At 42.1% G+C, this 20,965-nt stretch overlaps 1 protein-coding gene across 3 annotated transcripts in view; it reads left to right on the top strand.

The window, feature by feature from the left end:
• LOC106743062 (acyl-CoA Delta(11) desaturase-like) overlaps positions 1-20,965 on the top strand; it is a 37,570-nt gene that overhangs the window by 12,803 nt on the left and 3,802 nt on the right. For 2 of the 3 annotated variants that reach the window (XM_014616561.1, XM_014616562.1), the window contains exons 2-5: positions 475-826; positions 18,915-19,186; positions 20,100-20,230; positions 20,732-20,937. In XM_014616561.1, coding sequence (XP_014472047.1) covers positions 18,928-19,186; positions 20,100-20,230; positions 20,732-20,937 — 596 coding nt within the window. In that variant the 5' untranslated portion in view covers positions 475-826; positions 18,915-18,927. Of the gene's footprint in view, positions 1-474; positions 827-16,691; positions 17,151-18,914; positions 19,187-20,099; positions 20,231-20,731; positions 20,938-20,965 lie in introns of those variants that run through there. The other variant, XM_014616563.1, reaches the window with a different exon arrangement.

Raw genomic sequence — 20,965 nt, 5'->3', positions numbered from 1 at the left:
CCGCGAGTCTGTCTCGTTATATTTACGTAATGATAACGCGAATTAAAACGGATGGGAAGAGATACAAGAGAGAGAGAGAGAGAGAGAGAGAGAGAGAGAGAGAGAGAGAGAGAGAACGTAACGCAATGTAACGCGAGCGATTTGCATGCTGCACGCGCGACCACAGTATTTCTAAGTGAGAAAAAGAGAGAGAGAGAGAGAGAGAGAGACCGCGGTTTGTCAATCGCCGGTATTGTCAGATAGTTGTTGACTGTATATAATTGAGAGCATGGGAAAATCAAACGAATGCGAATGGACTGTATACAATCGAGAGCATGGGAAAATCGAGCGAATGTGAATAGACGGATGACAATCGATTTTGAAAAAGCAGTAGAGCATTTTACTTTCGGTTTTTGTGCCGCCGCCGCCGCCGTCGTTGCGCGACATTTCCTCTCTCCCCCATCGCGAGAATAACCACCGCCGCTGGCTTTTCAGGACGACCGGTGGGACGAGCACACGGTGATGGTACAAGAAGACGGGGGCTTTCGTTGAAGGAGGCTTTACGCCGGGGCGGTCACGAAGCCAATAAGTGGGACATACGCTCCAGCATCTCCGTATTTCGTAGTGAACTCGCCGTCAGGACGGACCATCCATCCGCGCACGGCATCAGGAGCACCGTCGTCCGCGAATACCGCTCTGAGCCTCCCGTGTCGTCGACGTCGTCGTCATCGTTGTCCTCGCCTGTCATCGTCCTTCGGCAACAGCAAGTTCCTCCCTTCGCACGATCCTGAGGCAGACCTTCCGATTTTGGAACTCTCCACGTGTTCCTCCGTCAACGGACCGTATCGTAAGTCTCATCTCTCTCTCTCTCTCTCTCTCTCTCTCTCTCCTTTTCGTCCGCCGGGAAAAGAAATCTCACTTCCCGCGACCGAATATACACAGAGTTGAAAAGATTTTGTGCGGTCCAGCCGGAATTTCCACGTTACTTCAACGTGAGAAATATGTTAAGAAGTATATAAATATATACGTTAAATTAATTTTGTTGATATAACACAAAAATTTGGAGGGAGGGGGGACCGTGGCACACACAGAAAATTTTCACTTTGTCGGGATCGGATGGAAAGTCAGTGGCGAGAAAAGATGATATCTTCGCGATAGAGAACATTCGTGCGTGCACTAAAGAACATTCAGAACGCTGAGAACATTCAGCCGCGTTAAAACTCGGTCGGCACGATTGGGGCAATTGACCATCTAGGAAACTCTTGCACGGAGAAAAAGTTGTGGAAAAACTCGCCACGAAATTTTGCAACACCGGACCCGTATCGGAATTATGACTGAAATTGTCACGTGTGTGGCAATCTTTAGTGACACATTTCGTTGTACGCATCGCTAAAGATTACAACACACGTGATAATTTCAGTTACAATTCCGGTTACATGGTCCAGCATTAGAAAATTTGTCCGGTAATTTTCACTGCGATATTTTCTCAGTGTACATCTTTTCTGTTCTTACAACCGGGTTTTCATTCGACCAACAAAAAAACAATAAAAATTCAATCACGCCGGCGAGGTTATTTTTTTTCCGTGTTGACGTCGATTCTTCTTGATTCGCTGTCGATTTCGCGTGACTAGTTTGATTCAATCGTCTTCAGTCTCGTACGTAAGAAGAAACATGTTTGTCATCTGCTCGGAACAACAGCATAAGCAAGTAAGGTCAAATTTGGAACAGCAGCATAAGCAAGTAGGATCAAAGAATACATGAAAGAAAAAGGCTCTTAATAGGTGTTAATAGAATTAACCAATAGCGTTGTTATTGAAATAAATCTTTTTCATTCAACGATAATATTATTTAATATATTAGTATATTAAATTATTATGATGTATTAATAACTGATAATTTAAACATCGCACATATTTCGATAACTCAAGCATTAGTTCCCGCAACATTGCTATTGAATGGAGAAGATTTACTCTGATTACAGTACTGCCGACCAATTCTATTGATACAACAGCACCTTTTTTCTGTGCTCAATCTTTTAGAAGACTTTAAGGCTCCGGAGTAATCGTTACGACTATTCTTATTTAATGACACAGAAGCGAGAAAACGCATGCCAAAATTTTTGGCATTATATATTTTCAAACTAAAAGATCCACAAAATGACTCTTGTGATCGATTCAGCGAACTTGTAAAATTGGACGAACACTTGTCTTTTACTTGAACAATCAATAAGTAGTCGTAAAATTAACATTAACAAAATCGTGAGGAAAAGGCTGGAAAATAAAATCCCGTGTCAAATTAATTCATTATTTTGTGGATATATCTTGTCATTTGAATGTATAACGCAAAAAATCTTGGAATGTATTTCTGATATTAAACATGGACATGGAGATTAAACATGAACAGTCGTAGCGGCTACTCCGGAGCCTTGAAAGAAAAAAATCCTTTTGAAAGTAAAATAGCGTCTTTTGAAAGATCTGCTCTCGTTCGGATAAGGCAAGACGACTTTTAAAAGACGCTATTCTTTTTCTTAAAAAATTCTTTTGCAAGTGAGATAGCGTCTTTTGAAAGACGCTTTGACTCTTATCCGAATAAACAGATTCCGGATTCCATTTCTCTTGTGAAACAGAAGAGGAGTTTCGTTGAATTTACTTGACGATTAACTTATAATAGAAGAATCGAATTTAGTTTGGAAGAGCCAGAGATTATATTACCTTCGACTAAAACGCGTTTGGTTTGTTTATTGTCAAGTGAATTCGGTCGAAATTTTTGTTCCCATGTATATTAAATGATATTCATACTTTTTGGATTATATCTGAAATTTCACGCTTTCTTCGTTTTATTATGCTTTTCACGAAAAACCGAGAGACTGCGAACACTTAATGTACTTAAGATATTTTCAAGAAATATTTTCAACCTTGTACGGCTGCATTATAAACATAACTTGCCCGAGTACAGGTTAAACATCACGTATGTTGAAATTCCGATCTGCCCCATTGTCACGTGCGTTGTCAAACAATTTTATCTCCTTTCGTTAAGAAGTTGATATATTACCGCACCTAATACCGCGCGATCGGCTCTCAGCGGCCGTTATTTTATTCTCATCGACGTCTTAAAAACATCTAAGAGACATTCTACTTTTTCAGACGTTATTTAGACATTTTTAGAATTTTCTGCTGCCTATTCTGCTGTCTGAGACGTAAATCTTCTTCGCTCAACAATAATATTATGAACGTATAATAATAATATATAATATTACAGTAATAATAACAATTTAATTGGCACTAAATTAAATAACAGTAATAAAGGGCGATAAGAGCCCATTGGTTCTAAATTTTATGTTACAAATAGCCCGCCTAAATTTTGGTGTTACTTCAACATTGGGAATATTTATGTAAAAGATCCGCAAATATGTTAAATTAACATATTCACCTTGGGTAAAACACTACTTTCCCAAATATTCACCGTGTTAATTAACACACAAAAATTTGGGTGGGCTTCGTTAAGTAACACACAATCTTCTACTGTGTGCATTTGAAAAATCGATTATATAACCGACAGAGTTACGGAACGATGAAACGAGAGAGTAGAGGATGCTCCAGTTACATTTATTTACCGTGTTCTTGGTAATTCAATCATCGGTTAGGCTTTCATGCAGTCAGCGAAAATCAACGCGGCAGTCGAGTGCCGCGTCGATTCCATCGCCGAATTATCGTCATTCGTCGTCCTCCGATGCTCGTGCGCGCCGGAATTCTCTTCTTCATTCCTTCGAACATCACAGGTTCGAACTGTCGAGTCTCCATACCGCCACGTTATCTTTCATTCGCGCGAAGTTCAGATGTGTACAACGGCCAGGACGTGAACACGTGCTCGGTTCGTTAACGACCCGCGAAATTTTCTTCCATTATAGTTTACGCAATACGCAAATTGCGATCGTTCGAAATCGTAGAATGCCGTTAAGCTGAGACCTTAACCGGCCGTCAAAGCCATATACTGACGAAATAAAAGAAGAAGAAGCAAAAGAGGAAGAAGATCTTTCATGCGGGTGTCTACTTATTGTACTGTGCGTGTACGTTTACGTCCGAGCAAACTCGAGGTGTGTAAAAACTTTCAAAGAGGTCACTTAAGAAGGTTGCCAAACGAAATGAATTTTAAGAGAATTTAACGGAACCTCACTATGTACGTGTTGAAATAATATCTAGCTGTTCGCGCAATTAGAGAAAGGCTTATTCTTCGAGAGCTGAGATATTTGCAACTCAAGTTGATACGTATTATATGCGTTCTTCGGAATTAGCGTGTTATTTTTAATATCTTTCAAATACAACAAAAATGGACTTAAATTAGATTTAGATTTAAATTCAATAAAAACGAGATCTTAATACGAAAAGTTACTATAATATTAAAGACTCATGTAATATTAATGCTTCATGCAGACATTATGCACAAATTACAAAACTGTAGGTCATTTTGTTTCGAAAGTACGGTGAAAAATTCACAATTCATGGTAATACTCGAGATACATATACATATTCAAACATTATTACACTTCTTTCTATTATCTGTGCATCTCTATCAAATCAACTGATACACAAATATAGCATTAATAAGTACGATAGCGAGCCGTGGAATATATTTGAAAGAACGCATGTGATATTAGCGCGTGACCTTATCGAACGAGCATAATTAAGGAAAGACTCGTTAACAATGTACACTTGATAGTGACTTCCGAGCACCGAGTACTTGTTACAATGCTGACTATCGTTACACGTTGCAGTTTCGTACGTTCCGCTGGCCGGCTCGCCGTGTACGGAACATAACGATCAGCTGTCGTATAATAAACCTGAGAAATCTCCTATTCGGGCACGCATCACGGCCAAGTGAATCGGCCAAGTTCAAGTCCGTGTCAACCGGTACACGCGAGATCACGCGATCGTTCGACGCGGCCAGTCCCGACGTGATCACGCTATGGCGATTTTTCGAAGAGGTATCACTGAGGAGAATGCGAAGGGAATTTTCTTCGAAGAATTTCCCCCGGCTGAAGATTCAAGCAGGGCGGACTTTCCAAGGCAAGCTTTTGACAGAGGAGGGGTAGCTGATCGTAGCTTTCAACGGCCGATTTGCCGCACGCTTTACATTAAATCCAAAATCTGTAGAAAACGGCTTCTCGTTCGTAGCATCGAAGTGCTCTATGCTGCTAACCGATTTATGATGCAGTAACCACAGCAGGCTTCTTTGACGCTACAAACGGGAAATCATTTCCCTTCTTTTCACTTCGGACTTGCGTAGAATTTCAATATCGACTCCCGGGAACATCAATCGCCATCGTTCTCGTGATGTTCTCGCGAGATACCGCGGATGTTACGTGCCGATCCCAAACGGAACGGACAACCACGATGACGTCGAAACGAAGTGACGAGAAAATGACCGAGGGACTCGCTTTCCGACCGTGCTTCGATTATTTCCTCATTGTCACTTTTGATCTTGTTATCGCGACTTTTTATTCCGCCCGATCCGTGGTAATCGTTCATTACGGGACGCGTCTTGAATTTTATCGTCAATCAGGAAAGAATTCCCTAATAATTCATACCGATTCGCCTCGTGCCTTATTATTTTCTTTGTTCTGTAATTACTGATCTACACGCGATCCATCAACGCATCATCATCATATGTAGAGGAGACTTTAAGATGCCGTTTGAAGTCGACGAAGCACACAATATTTATCCAACGGACTCAAGAAAATCTCCGAGCTCAACGTCGAAAGACGATTTCGACATCTGATCGGTATATTTGATTGATATTTTCGGAGTCACTGCCAAATCGGCCGCAGTTGCGAAAACTGCAACGTCAGTCGTACGGCCGACTGAAAGCCTTAAATTAGCCCATTCGCGGAGCGGATATGTGCTCATTCATTTCGCACGGTCATTATCAAGGAAACGAAGATAATCGCGATTTCTCGCTGAGGAATCTGGATCGAATCACGAAAATCATACGGTTCCTTCATCCAGTTTACTACACTTGACGTCAATCTAAAGAAGATTAATCGTTAATATTCGTTCTGAAATTTTGAATCTTCTCGGTGTGGACAAACACTTGATGTGGCTTCCGAGTTGTGGCAGCCGCGTCCTTTCGAAGATCTGGCACGTTTCACGAACATTTCAGTTCGCTTCTTCGGGATGAGGATCGACCTGAAACTGACGTGAAAACAACCTCAACAGTTTCAAGTCTATCCTCATCCTGAAGAAGTGAACTGAAACGTTCACAAAACGTCGGATACAAATTCTCGAAAGGCGCGGAACGCCAACTCGGAAGCCACCATCGAATTAATATTCGTTAATAATATTTTGCAAATCTCCTGTAAGCATGCAATCGGGGTTTAAGACAGTCGAAGCGAGAGGAACGTACTCGTGTCATTTATTCTCTCTTTCTCTTTTTCTTGATACCTGCTTCGTCAAAGCGCCTACATTTTTGAACGCCGATTAATCGCGGGAATTTCGAGCATCTGGCGATTTTCGCCTCGTCGAGACGAGACGATGAATTTGATCCCAAAATCCCAGAACGCCCACTCGGTTCTCAGCTCGAATATCCCAGAGTGCGTGTCCTCTCGCGGCTTCTCCGTCGGCATTTTCCCCGTTACGAACTTCGAATCGCTCGCGGTAAGATCGACGCATCGCCGGTGATGCACGTACGGATCAACAACGCGTGTCTTTTTTCTTCTGGCTGTGACGCTCTTTAAATTACTCCATTTGTCGCGGCACAGCGGACCTCACGTTCGGCACACTTTCTTCAACGGTCTTGTCCTGCTTATTAGAGTGGAATTGAGAGGATCCTCCGCGGGGAGGAGAATCGCGTCGCAATAACATACACGTTACACGCCGGATCGCGCTCATTTTTTTTTCTGCAAATTAATCGCTCTCGCGGACGCAAATAACGGTAACGAGCTCGAAAGTACCGATATCACGCAAAACGTTTTAATACCACGCGACATTAAAACTATTTTCTCCTTTCGCCGTGTGAGAAATACGGCATTTATACCGTATCGATATCGCCTTGCTTGTGCGAGCAAACGCTGAGAGAGAGAAGTCTGAGATCTGAGTCGACATTTAAATTTTACGTCGTCTCACTAATAACTTCTCATTTGTAGCATCCAAGGAGCATTATAGCGCTCCTTAATAAAGTTACTGCCGTTTTCTCCATTCGAGACTTAATCAAGAATTTACAAGTCGATTAATAACATTTTTCTCATTTATACTTAATATATTGTCACACTGAAAGGAAATGTTTTTTTTTTAGACGGGCAAATATACATTTTTTTCCTCCATGAAAGCAAGTGTGTTTGTTCTACTTAAACGAATGAATTTGTATTTAAATAATTATGTTATCGGTAGCCGTCAGTAATGGGAACAAATGTATGAAGTATTCATTTCAACAATATTCTTCTATCGAATTCCGTTGGCACGCAAGAGAGAATTTTTTTCCCTGTAATACGTTGCAATACGTCATATCTTGCAAATGAGCGCGTAATTTTATGTATTAACGGAGAATTGTTATCGCTATTACTATTACCTCCTCCTTTATATTCAAGTACAAAATACGAAGTATGAAATATGAAATATGAATACGATCGGCGTATATTAACTTCATATTTTGTGCATGCTGCATCATTTCCTAAATTGCAACCTTTTAAATTATTACATTAATTTTAACCTTTCGCAAAACGTACACGTAAAGGTCGAAGTTATTATAATTCGAGCCATTATGATCCTACCGTTATATAATTTAATAACTAAAGTTGCTTGTGCAATTTTTAACCTCATGCCTTATAATATATATACATAAGCCTGTAAGATTGAAAATTGTATAATTTTTCGTCCAAGGAATGATACACATGACGCTAACTATACGCGACCGCGATACTTCGAAAATAAAATACGATGACTTGCGACGAGAGAACAGTTAGTGTCGAATGCATCTGCGAGGAGCTGCAAATATTGATACGCACTCGAATGTCGGACGTTCCTAACATCAACCGAACGGTTGGTGAAATTCCTTTTATTCGTCCGCCGTGCGCAAATAGACAACGTATTTCTACTTATACAAATTTATTTGGCACGTTATTCGACAAAAGAGCAAACGTCAGCGCCTATTTACTTACAGAAACGAGGACATATCAAATTAATTGATTATTCAAATTAACCCTTTCACTGCTATGGGCGCATGTATGCGTCGAGCGAAAACCATCGGTGTGGCCTATGAGCGCATATGTGTGTCCGGCGCAAGCCATCAATGTAGACTATGGACGCAAATGACGCGCTCGGCAAAGGCTTTGGCTGTTTACTGCTGTGTCATGTTTTTCGTTTATATATGGAGTATTTATGTTACTTACTTGTTATTTGTTCAATTTTTCAATTTCCAATATCCAAACGCATACATTATAACTATCAAATTATGGCGTTTTAAAACTTTACTATTGGTGAATAAACAATATATAGTGAAAATAAAAAAAATGATTGTAGTCATTTTGCAGTGGACAAAGTAATAGTAATTGGATTGTGTACTATATTATAATGTGTTAACCCTTTGCACTCGAGGGCTCCGGAGCGGAGCCATTTCAAATTTGTCTTCAAACTCTTCAAACTCAAATGCAAATGGCAAGAGCGGAATATCCTGTACACAATAGTTTTTACGATTTGTCTTTGTCCTTATGTTATGAACTGAAAGTTATTCGCATTGTTTCCATAGCGGAGCCCTCGAGTTTGAAGACAAATTTTAAATGGCTCCGCTCCGGAGCCCTCGAGTGCAAAGGGTTGATACGCCGCCAATAAGATCCATATTGCGCGCAAAAGTATTCAGCCCCCAGCGATCGCTACTGCCGGCCGCACGCCGCTCACGCGAAGCGCTTCAACTTAGAGCAGTTAGCAATTAAAAGGTTAATTATTCTAACGAAATACAACGATATTTTGTATATTTTGTTGAATATCTTACAGAGAAAGACGCGTTGTTTTATATTTAAACTGAGAATTGCCATGCATATTATCATTGCTATCATGTTTTTTATATATTATGACCTTCGCGTCCAAGATATAAATGTACGCGATCGGGGCTGCAGAAATGAAACGCGATAGTTCGTGACGAAAGAAGCCAGTTGTCATATGGACGTGTCTAATAAATTCGCGAAGATCTGCGACGAGCTGCGCAAACTGAACTTCCTCTGGTTCAAAATGGCGAAGCAGACGCGGCTCACGACTGGGTGAGAGTAATTTCGCTCGTAATTAGCCTCGTGTCGCAAGCCGGAGCTCTCCGTTCGAGTTTCGTTCGCGTGCAATCCCTCCTGCCGAGAGTCAAAAGTACGGCAAAACGGCGTCGGCGCGGAGCGAGTGACGGTTCCGATTACCGGAGGGATGATATCCGCCATTGTTACTGAGCTTGGACGCGCGTTAAGTCGCGCTTTTGAACCGTCGAATCGTTCGCGAAACCGCGTCGTTTTTGGTGCTCGTCCGGGTGGCGGCCCGAGATTAGTTCAACGGAATGTCCGGCGCGGTAGAATCGGTAATCGTAATATCTGCAAATTTCCAAATTCAAAGAGCGACGGTTTCCTCGTCAATGTGCGATCCATGCCGATTAACGGTCGTCGCTTAATTCTTGTCTCACGTGCGACGCTCAGATTTGAGTTTCGAGTCAGCTGTTCAATCAAATCGCGGAATCAAGTGTATTATAATCGCATGTGCTCAACAGTAGCCGCTGAAAATTTGCCTCACGTGAAACGCTCAGATTTGAATTTGGAGCTAAATGTGGACCGGTCAGTCGAAACAAAATTGTTTATTTAAGATGAGGGAAAAATAGACGAGAACTTGACAGTTTTATTCAGTGGCTGAAATAGTTCAGTTATCCTGATAAAGGTATGTGCAGCTTGCGTAGACCGGTTAATCTAATATTAACTAATTAAATCATTCTTTATCCATTTATCGTTCTGTTTTCGTTCATTAAGCAGATTCCGATTTTGCACATCTTTAATGCGCAGTGATTGCGCGGGAAAAGCGTTACATCTTGATTCCCAAACAGTTTTATTTCTTAGTTACCAGACAAAAGTTAATATAACTGTCCAGCAACTGGACTCAAATAATACGCGGAATTTCTAGCAGGGATATCATAACAAATATGACGTATATGTTATGTATAATTGAACAAAAAAGAAACTCAGGTCTAACTTTGAATTCTGGAGCTGAGCACGAGGAATCTTGGCGCAGGAAATTTCAGACCGCGATAATTAACATAGATTCAGGATTCGCTGTAAATTTATACCGATATCGTGCTCAATTTGATTCACGAGTCATCGTGCCTTTACGACTTTTCCATTAGATAAATCAATCGACTCTTTAGTAAACCGGATCGTCAAGAACGCAACGACTCGTTAGCGAGATGCGCTGGGAGCTTTGACAGTCGTGACGTTTACCAGGCTGCAAGTGAGTGGATTTTAATCAGTCTTATCGCGTCAGGGTACAATACGACGCGATATAATAATATGTAATGACTCGTGAAGCTGTCAAAGTGACGGATTAGTCGTAATGTGATGCGTAGCTTAACTGGATGCGGAGCGATTAGAAAGGCCAAAGGATGAATTTCAACCTAGCGAACGTTAAAGCTCCGTTGAAGCTTAGCGTACAGCAGGTCGTAGGAATTCCGTACTGCAGTTTTGCTTTTCGCAATTGCAGTCTCGTAATCGTCCCGACGCACGGCCAAAGGGCACGACGACGAGTAAGCTCTCCGTTTTTCGGTTTCTCGTAGAAAAATTCCGAGGCCGCGTACACGTCGCGCGAAAAGGGTAATAGCGGACGACACGGAGGCTCGTAACATTAGCGACATTACGTGGACCGAACGAGATGTCCGCCACGGGGTGCCCGCCTCATCGTGCACGCCGGATTTCCTCACGCACCAGTTACCGTACGCCACATGGCACACACGCGTTTAATCTCGGGAGAAAACATCACGTGCTGTACCACGGATTAGTAGGTCATACTCCTCTTTAACGCATTCTCCGCACCGTCGCGTCGCTCGTCTACGGCCGATTGATTCACCGTCGATCAATGATGCCGACCCGAGACGCTCGATTCCTTCTCACAATAGGTAGCTGTTATTATTAACGGTAACATCCGGACGGCGGTTTCCAGATTATGATTGATTTAACCTCTCAGTCGACGAGCCGTTATTCTGTCTCGTCGAGTCACCGGACTAGTCACCGATTGATCATCCTGTCTGCATTCTATAGAAGCACGGGGATACACGATTTGTCTTCTTTCTCTCTCTCTGTCTCTCTCTCTCTCTCACAAAAACTTTGAGATATTTAAAGACGACAAAAATGGAAATTTAGGACATCATCAAAGTAAGAGTAAATTGCATTGTTAAAGTTGAATCTATTTTGTCATCTTAGCTTTTCTACCGTATTGTAGAATTCAAGGTTGAATATAAGGTGGAAAATTTCGACTCAAGATGAATATTATATATGAGTATTATATGCTATATAGGATTTAACCAATGAAAACTGAGATCTAACTTTCTAATTCTAATCTCGAAACTTCACGTGAATTTCTATTCACGTGAAGTTTCGCGATTCGCGATTATCGATACGGGAATGCAATTAGCGTGGTCTACGATTTCGCCATTGTGATCCTTCGGCCAACTAATTAACGATCAGGAGTCATCGCGAGCCAAGGACTAAACAAGAAGTGACACGTGTCTTCCTCTTCGTCGCGTGAGCGAATAATGAATTCTAACTTAACTCTTTTCGGTTTTTCGCACGAGTAATGTGACCTCTCTCCGTGCGAACGACCGGTTTTTCTTACTAATGTGAATGTGACGTGCTACGTGATTGTTTAGCTGGCGGAAAAAAGAGATAAATAAATAGAGAGAGAGAGAGAGAGAAGACGAAGAATTTCGATCCGCGATTGGTAATGACCTCAAAGACGCCATTGACCTGCTTTCCGGAGAACCTGTTCCTGTTCGCGCGCAGCATTGCTTCTGCTCTTCCTCGTTTCTCTACCTTCCCTCCGGCCGGCGTCCCCTTTCTCCGCCACTGATTCCGTCCGACTACATCATGTACCGTTCCGAAGTGCCGTGAGCACTTTTACTGAGATCTCCCCGGCGACTCTCCGGCAGCTAGAGTTGTCCGATGCGCGAGGTCGGAGAGAAAAGCACGTGTCGTAAACGTGTTGCTTCGCACAACGCGCGAGATGTCCCATCTGGACAGAATACTTCATGTTTGGCCGCGCGTTTATAAACGCAGGTGCGACATTTATCGCCTGTGTGTCGCTTTCGCGATAGTCCCGTTGGACGATTGTTACGCAATTTTCGAATTTTCCGGGGAAAAAGATACACGTGAAGAAATTAACGTTCCATGTTGAAAATCGCGCGGAAAATCTCCGGGGGACGCGGAAAATCTTGCCGATTTATTCGAGATCGTTCTCCGGTAAGCTTTAACACTTGGATTCGAACTCTTTAAAACCCAATCTTAAATTGCACGTTTCAAAAATTCGACTTTTTAAAACTCAAACATGATTCGAAGTTCAAGTTGAAAACTTAAGCTTGAATTGAGAACTCAAGTGTTAAAATTTAAATCTCTTTAGTTCTTAAAGGGATCCCGGAGTCGTCCTGTCTTACCACAAATTTCCTAATATCGCACTCGTTACCGGCTGTAAAGAATTAAAAATCCTTCTCCACAATTACAATACACACGTTAACGTAGGCGAGGATTGTTGACTTTACTGGAGAAACCGAAGAAAGTTCACAAATTGTAAGACTTTTTCTCGTTTTTCGAATAAAGCCAGCCATCCTCGCCTAAATTAACGCGCATCTTCGTAATCGTGCAAAAGGATTTCTAATTTTGCGCAGCCAATAACGAATAAAGTATTAACAAATTTTGCGGTAAGGCAGAACGACTCCAGGATCCCCACTTGACTTTCAATTTTACTTAAACTTCAAATTGAGAAAGATAAGTGGGAGGCGCGCGGGCAAATTGAAACGATGTAATTATGGAATTCAAACCGGACGTCTCAAGCGATAACGTAGAAGCGTTCAAACGAGTCCCGGCGAAGGCGAGAGCGGATTTCGCGATTTGGCTTCGACCTTCTGAGATTCGACGAACCTCACGCGGCCGCACCGAGACGTCGAATCGTGCTGGATCGTCGTGTATTCTCAGCTGCGCTTTCACAGCGCAGCGCACAGCGATCTCTTTGTCGTGCGCGCCTACTACATGGCAAAAAACGGGGGGATAGCTGTACCACTGACTCACAGTTAATCAGTAATTGACCTTCGGTCACGTGGTTACCGTTTCCCCGGGTCTAGAGGGAGGTGGCGAGATCGGTGTGGTGCTTACAGTAACGCGATGTGTTGTGCATACGCGACGCAAGCACGAGCGAAGTGTGTCAATCAACGGTGATAAACAAGTGGGCATACATTCCCTGGCCATATTATTATTAAACGCACTTTAACTCTTTAATGGAACACGGGTTAGCAGGAGAAGAGAAGCTACGAATTTTATGTTTACTCGAAATTATATCTAATCGTGTAAACGTAAAATCTCTCACCCCTGCAACCTTCCGAGACGTTCAAATCACCTGTTTCACCCATAACTTTTGTAAACAATATTAATAGTATATCTCCAAGTTTCATCGCTCGAAGCGGGCTCACAAGTATCGGAAAATCAACAATAGTGAGACGATAGGAAATTAACAATCCGCGTAGCAAACCGACAATTGTGTTGTGCCTTGTAACATCCGCTCATCTTTCTGAGACACTAAACCGAGAAAAAATGATGACATATGATTTTATGTATATTTATGTATATATGTATATTTGATTATACGTCTATTTGACAAAAAAATTATGCTATGTCATTTAATTAATATGTCAAATGATGCTGTGTCATATAATTAAATGTCAATATCATGTATTATCAGAAGCACAAACAGCTGGAAGCGCTCCGTATTTGCATATAATTTCGTATAATTCGTAAACAACACTATTTTTTCGTTGTGGACATATTACGATTATACATGGTCGTATATAAACAAATTTCACGTATGATCATCTCCCTTTCCGGGGAAGACACCTACCCTGAAACGGGTTTGTTATCTCCACCTGATAAATGATCCGAGCGGATCTCTCATGATGAGAATACCCGTAAGCACCTCCGAAGCGGCGAGAAACGCTGTGATCCCGCAACGGACGTGTCTTACTTTCCCGGGCGCGCATAATAGATTTCTTCCATTCGAGATGTCTCGTTTGCTTTATCGCGATTAGACGCGCGTCGATGCTCGTTCTAATTACAGGCGCCTTTCGCCTCGCGGTTTCGCAGAATCTGAGAGAGCCCCTCGTACGCAATTAGTCGCGATCTCGCGTTAAAGTTCGCAATCACACGTTCCCGACTCTTAACGCGTCGTAAACCCGACGATTGGTTAAGAATAAATAAGCGTTTACGAGATAGGCAATAAAGAGGACGAGGGGGGAACGAGATGGGTTGTTGTTGTTGTGATCGTGTTGCGATAGCGTGACACAAAAATGGCAGCCTCGCCGAGCCTGGCCTCGCGAGATGAGTTAATAATCAACGTCAGTCAATCTGCAAAATACCACTTAGATATTGAAACACTTCGTGGAGGTTGCGATCCTACACCTGCGACCACCACCCGCCGCCATTGGCTGATTCGCTGATTAGTGTAAACGTGCGCGGCACGATCATTTTCAGAGATGACGCCGGCACTTTCCACACGATGGTCTTTAAGCTCTCACTTTCAATCCGTCGGGGGGGTTTTTTCGTCGATTGCGCGATTTCTCACATTGCAGCGAGCGATGCGCGCTCGCGAGCTTGTATTTTCCCGCAAACAACGACGACAACGGAGACCTCTCTCTTTCCGCCGGCAATTTCGCGCGAACCTTTCACGCGAACCTCCACCACGGCGTTTATTGCCGAACATTCGCGGGTGTCCGTCGATAATTGGATAAACGAGGGGATGGTATATTTACGATGTCGGGGTCAATGTGATTTTCATCGAAATTCGGTGAGAATATAGCGCATCCCCATAAACCGACGTGTGCCAAGCATGTAAGGCGCACGAAAGAATAAGCGAACAAATCGAAACGCTTTTTAAGGGGCAAAGTCTGGTTAGCTAATCTTCAAAACTATAAAAAGAGCAGAGAAAACGGTCGGATGTGCGGATATTCGAAAAAGATTTCTCGGGCTGATGACGACGGTAGAGGTTCGTTAGAAAATAGTGAAAGTAGTGAACTCGTTTTAAAACGTTCTTATATCTTATCCTCTATTCCACCCCTGTAAGCCCTATAATATTATTTAATATTAAGTAATATTTTGGGCATATTTTTAGAATGTTAAATGTAATATTCTAATAATATTCCGGTAATGTTATTTAGTATCAAATAATATATATTTCTTTAAATATTCAACTATATATATATATATTGTAGTTGTTTTTATTTTAAATGTATTGCAATACCAATTGTTTTATCATATACATAAAGTCGAAAGAATTTTGTGTAAAAATACGTTTTATACTAAAAAAATTATATGTTTTATACTACGTACTACTATACGTATACTACGTTTTAAATACGTTTTATACAAAAAAATTATACATGTATATATGTATATTTTATTTATATATACTCTGTTTATATTCCTTGTACTTATAGGTTAAAGATAAATATGGATTTACGATATGAATGTAAATAAGTTGACGCTAAATAGTTTTACGCTACTTTGTTTTATTATAGCTGCATTCTCCTTGGGCATCCATATGTAACGATTTTTCTGCAAACTTGCCGTATCTTTTCAAGACTTATGCGCAAGTAAAAATACAGAAAACCAGATAGACATAATTCGATATATTGTCTGCATCGAGACTGGCATAAGTACGTTAAAATGCGTCCTTATACAACAAGTATTTTATCGGTATGTGAAAAAGTTGTCTGATGCCACAAATATTGTTGCTCATTTTGCTTGAAAGAGAACGCAATTAATCCGAAATGATCGTAGTAACAATAAGTCAATACTTCGATTAAAAGTTTGGCGTAATAAATGAATATTTCTTAAAGCAAACCTATCTGAAACATTTTGCGCTGTCGCAATGCCATCACAAAGCATAAAATGAAATGTTTGCATACTGAAAAATACTTGAAATTTTCCTCATCGGAACAAATATACTCGATGCAAAATTTTTGTTTGTTTACAAATGGCTATTCGACAGGTTGAGATTTCAGTTTTGAAATTTTTCATCGCTTCCGCCGCATATTGGATAATCTTCCAATTCATTTTCGCACGTACTATGTAGAAACATTTGTAATTCCGTGCAACCAATGAGACGTAAATTTTGCAGACAAAAACTCTACATTCCGTCCGTAGAATTTTCAAGAAGAAACCCAACGTTGACCACGGCGGCTCTTGACCGTCACAAAATCGCGAGATCGAAGTCGCGATGATAATATCGAAGTGTGTAGCCGCGGAATGACGGGGGGGAAAGTGATTTCTTGACGATTTTATACTCATCTCGCGATACGATTTCGCTCGATGAACGGCCTCTTGCAATCTCGAGGCAACAATGGTCGATCTGCCGACGACGCCTCGTGCACGACAATTGTCACAGATTCGCGAAGCGACATATCAAGGGAAGGGGGAGGAGAGGCTGGACCGACCGACCGAACGTTTGATCGACTGATTGCTTCCGGACGTTGTCATGTCTTAACGACTAATAAATATGTAACGGACTACTGTGGGCACGAAGATTACGAATATCGCAGTTAGCAGCGAACGAGCGAGCATTAATGACACGTAAAAACGACTATATGGACGAATTTATTGCTGTGAAAAACGGGTCGGGTGAACTAATCGGGATTGGTGAAACGGTGAACGCGGATACCGCGAGTCGCGTGGTCGCGAATAAAGTTCCGTTAAATTATGCGTAGCTCTCGACGCTGTGAGAGATTGTATAGTCCGCCGAACAGCCAGATCATCGGCAGAAAGGAATATCCCGAAGTAGGGCACCTACATAACTCACGTTCTCGCGTCTTGCGTCGAGCTGAAAGTGTGTGACGAAGACGAAGAGAAGGTGGTGGAGAAGACGACCGATTGACAACGGCTACTTCGCGTCCAACTCGCCTGGGGGACGCAGAAAGTATCCACATTCCTCCCTCGCGTCCCTCGCGACTTCGAGGCGCATCGATCAGAACTTTCCGCTCTACTATGTTCTGCATGTTCTATGAAAAGCAAGCTCGAGCAGCTTCTGATGACGCCGAAGCCGGCGATATCAGGCGCATCTCACTCGCGGTCCCCGCACTCGAGGCTTCCGCGAGGATACCTCGAGAAACTCGACGATCTCGGCGATCGCGCCAAACGGAAGGCGTTTCGATCCCGAGTCGAAATTTTCGTCCTAGCTTAAGTCTAATTTAGTTCGACTCTGAGCGTTCAAAAGTGTTCTTCTATCGTAGCCTCTCTTTTGCGCTAGAAATGGAGAAGTCACTGCCGTTTTCTCCGCTGAAAGACTCATCGTAAAACTAACATTTACACTATGTATGACTAAATTGCTCTTGTATAATTATAATGTTCAGCACTTCTTCCTTTGATAGCAAGCAAGTGTTATCTTTGCGTCAGACTATAATGTTCTTATTTGTGTACGAGAATATGAAACTCTCTTGAATTGATACTAATTTCTCCACTTTATTGCGCTTATCGTCACGGTGGAAAGTGACGGTGTATCACGTTCTATTTTGCATCGCCCTGTTATCTCGAGCGGAAATTTCGATGATACTTTGACATACTTGGGAATCTTTTCTCCTACATTATTAAATAACTTGAATATCGTGAAACTGTATATATATATATATATATATATACACTTTCACAACGATCACACCTGTCATGAGATAAGCGCAATAAAGTGGAAAACCATTCGTCCGTTTCGTCGTCAAATACGCCAAGTCGCAAGAAAATTGCGACGTTCTAATGCAATTCGTCACCGGGCGATTACCGGGCCGCTCTGGTGCAACGATCGCGACATACCACTTCTTCGTCGCGCCGTGAAGGGCCGTCAGCGTCGGCCGTGACAACGGCTCGCGTTTGAGGAGACGCGTTCGTTCTTCTCGTCCTTCTCGAACATGTCGGAAATGTGGTTTCGCGTCCGGCGTAAGACTCGATTCTTCGTCGTCGTCGTCGTCGTCGGCTTCACCGTAGCGTTACGTCGAAAGCTAAAAGCGGTAGGATTCTTCCTGAGAGCGCGCCCACTTTCCACGCATGTGGCACATTAACGGCACTTGATGCCGCTTGGAAAGCACGAAAGAAATCGTCATATGCTACACGTAACACACGCTCGAATCACTCGAGTCACTGGGGAACCGCGAATTCCGCACGATGCCCGTCGACGAAGACTACGACGACGCTGCGAGAGTACCGCTATTTCTTAAGCGCATCGAAACGAAACGAAAGAGAAAAAGCAAAAGTGGAACACCCATATTGTAGCCGGAAGGATCCGGCGCTACCGGTTCGCCGTTGCTGTACACGCCGGCCGTGATCAACGGGACTGACTACATATATATATATGTTGACTACATACATATAAATATTTATATAGTCGTCGCGTTTTATTACAGCACGACCGATTACATTTTTCACACGTTATTTGAATAGAAAGTCACGATTATGTTAAAATGATATCAAAATCACGAGACTGACTACACCGAGAAGAGTTAAAAGTTTATCTGCGAAATGTAAGGTTCATTTCACAGAAATAAATGTTTATTTAAATATGGGGAAATGAAATTTTATTTTCTAGTAAACCAATGAATGAGGGAACTTAAATATATTATTTTCCGCCACCGTTCAATCGCCGACGATCCGGCGGAATTTTTCCAACTCCTAACCGAGACCAACCTGTTCGTTGCAGACACTCCGGCAATATGGCGCCGAATCTGTTCGGCACTTCCGCGACCTTGTTCCTCGAGGCCACTCAGCAGGACGTTTCGCAGAATAAACCGTCATCGGAGAAGAGCGCTGCGCAGAAGCTGCCGTCGTTGCAGAAGACGCAGAGTGTGAAGCCTAAGTACCAATGGAAGATCGTCTGGCGGAACGTGATAGCCTTCGTCTATCTTCATCTGGGCGCACTTTACGGGCTCTATCTTTTGATAACGGTCGCCAAATGGTCCACGACGATCTGGAGTATGTCCGGTTTAAGCTGATAAATTCGCCGATACAACACGAATAATTACGATCGTCTCTCGTTGACTGTCGCGTTTGTAATTTCCGACTGATTCTACGAAAATCGTCACCGTGTCGTCAGACGAGTCACCAGAAATACGGAAAAATCAACGTAATTCGAGAACTCATACACTGAGAGAAGAGGTTTCTGAGTAACGAAAGAATTTTTTTAACAGGGTCTGACGCATATTCACTTGTATGTGCTAATACGCATGGATTTTCACGCTGAGAAAAAATACTTCTCGAACGGGAAAATTATACATGTTCTTAACGCGTTGAGTGCCGCGCCAATTTCACGTGACTTTCCACTTCACGCCGCGTGGACTACCGATGGCTCGCGCGGCACGCAACATGTTAAAACCGTAGTTCTTCATGAAAATGCAACTGTTTGTTCTATTTAAATAAAAGAATTTTTATATTTAACTAAATATATTGTTGGTATCCACACCGAGTGGAAATATGTTTTATTTCATGTTTCTACCGTCTCGTGTTTATTTCGACACAATTTTATGTAAGATATTTGCGCCATATAAGTGCAGCATTGATAAGAAACATGTTACACAAATGATTATTGGTCTATTATCATATTTCTTTGAATGGTATCGCGACAGCCGTGACAGACATGATACAATAGGGCTGCATTTCGATATTTACCGCCAGTAACTGAAAATTTATAATATACGTGACATAAATTATAAATATTCAGTATTGGTAGAGTGAATGTCGGAATGCAATCTTAATAATGATGACAATCGCGATTGCCTCGCCACGTGAAGAATCTCATGAAAAACGGCGATATTAGTGGCCGTTGAATATCGTTGAATTCCAATTTCAATCATTAATTTCTGATCTTAATGTCATTATGACCCTTCAGCTGTTTCGATCGGAGCACTCGCAGCCATTGGCGTAACCGGGGGCGCTCACAGACTTTGGGCTCATCGATCGTACAAAGCAAAGTGGCCATTGAGAGTCATTCTCATGATCCTCCAGACGACGGCCTTCCAAGTATGTCTCGCCAATTTTTTTTTCCTCATAAGTGATTCATTTTTATGAATCGATTAGCGATTCGTTTATGCGCATCAGGAAATAGTGCACTTCGCTTTGAAATTTCAGAACTGAATCATTGATTTTATTTTATTTTTTTTTATGTGGCCTACGCGTTATATTTAGCCTACGGATCTTCTTACGTTTCAGAATACATTGAGGAAAAATGTATAATATTTGGAACTAAAAAATTACTCTTAGAAAAACGATAAGTATAATAAATATTATATATATATATATATATATATATATATTTATATAAACGAAAAATTGCGTCGTTTGACATTAAGAATCGATGCGTTCAACTATGCGATGATTTTGGAATACACTGTATAACATACGCGCGAATTACAACTGCAAATATCACGAATATATTCATAATTTGCCGTGTCAATATTTGCAACAGTGAAAGAGAGGAGTTGCAGGTGAGGAAGGTGTCTATTATTTACTTACGTTTCGCAGAATCACATCTATGAGTGGGTGAGGGACCACAGAGTTCACCATAAGTTCACGGACACGGACGCGGATCCGCACAACGCGCAGAGGGGCTTCTTCTTCTCGCACATGGGCTGGCTGTTGGTTCGCAAACACCCGGACGTCATCAGAAAGGGTGCTACGATCGATATGAGCGATCTCGAGAAGGACCCGGTCGTCGTCTGGCAACGCAGGTACCATCTCAGCATCACGTAGAAATGC

This window comes from Dinoponera quadriceps, unplaced genomic scaffold (genome assembly GCF_001313825.1).
Source record: "Dinoponera quadriceps isolate SergipeBrazil2010 unplaced genomic scaffold, ASM131382v1 scaffold823, whole genome shotgun sequence".
Classification (NCBI taxonomy): Eukaryota; Metazoa; Arthropoda; class Insecta; order Hymenoptera; family Formicidae; genus Dinoponera; species Dinoponera quadriceps.
This window is presented reverse-complemented; position numbering and strand designations above follow the sequence as displayed.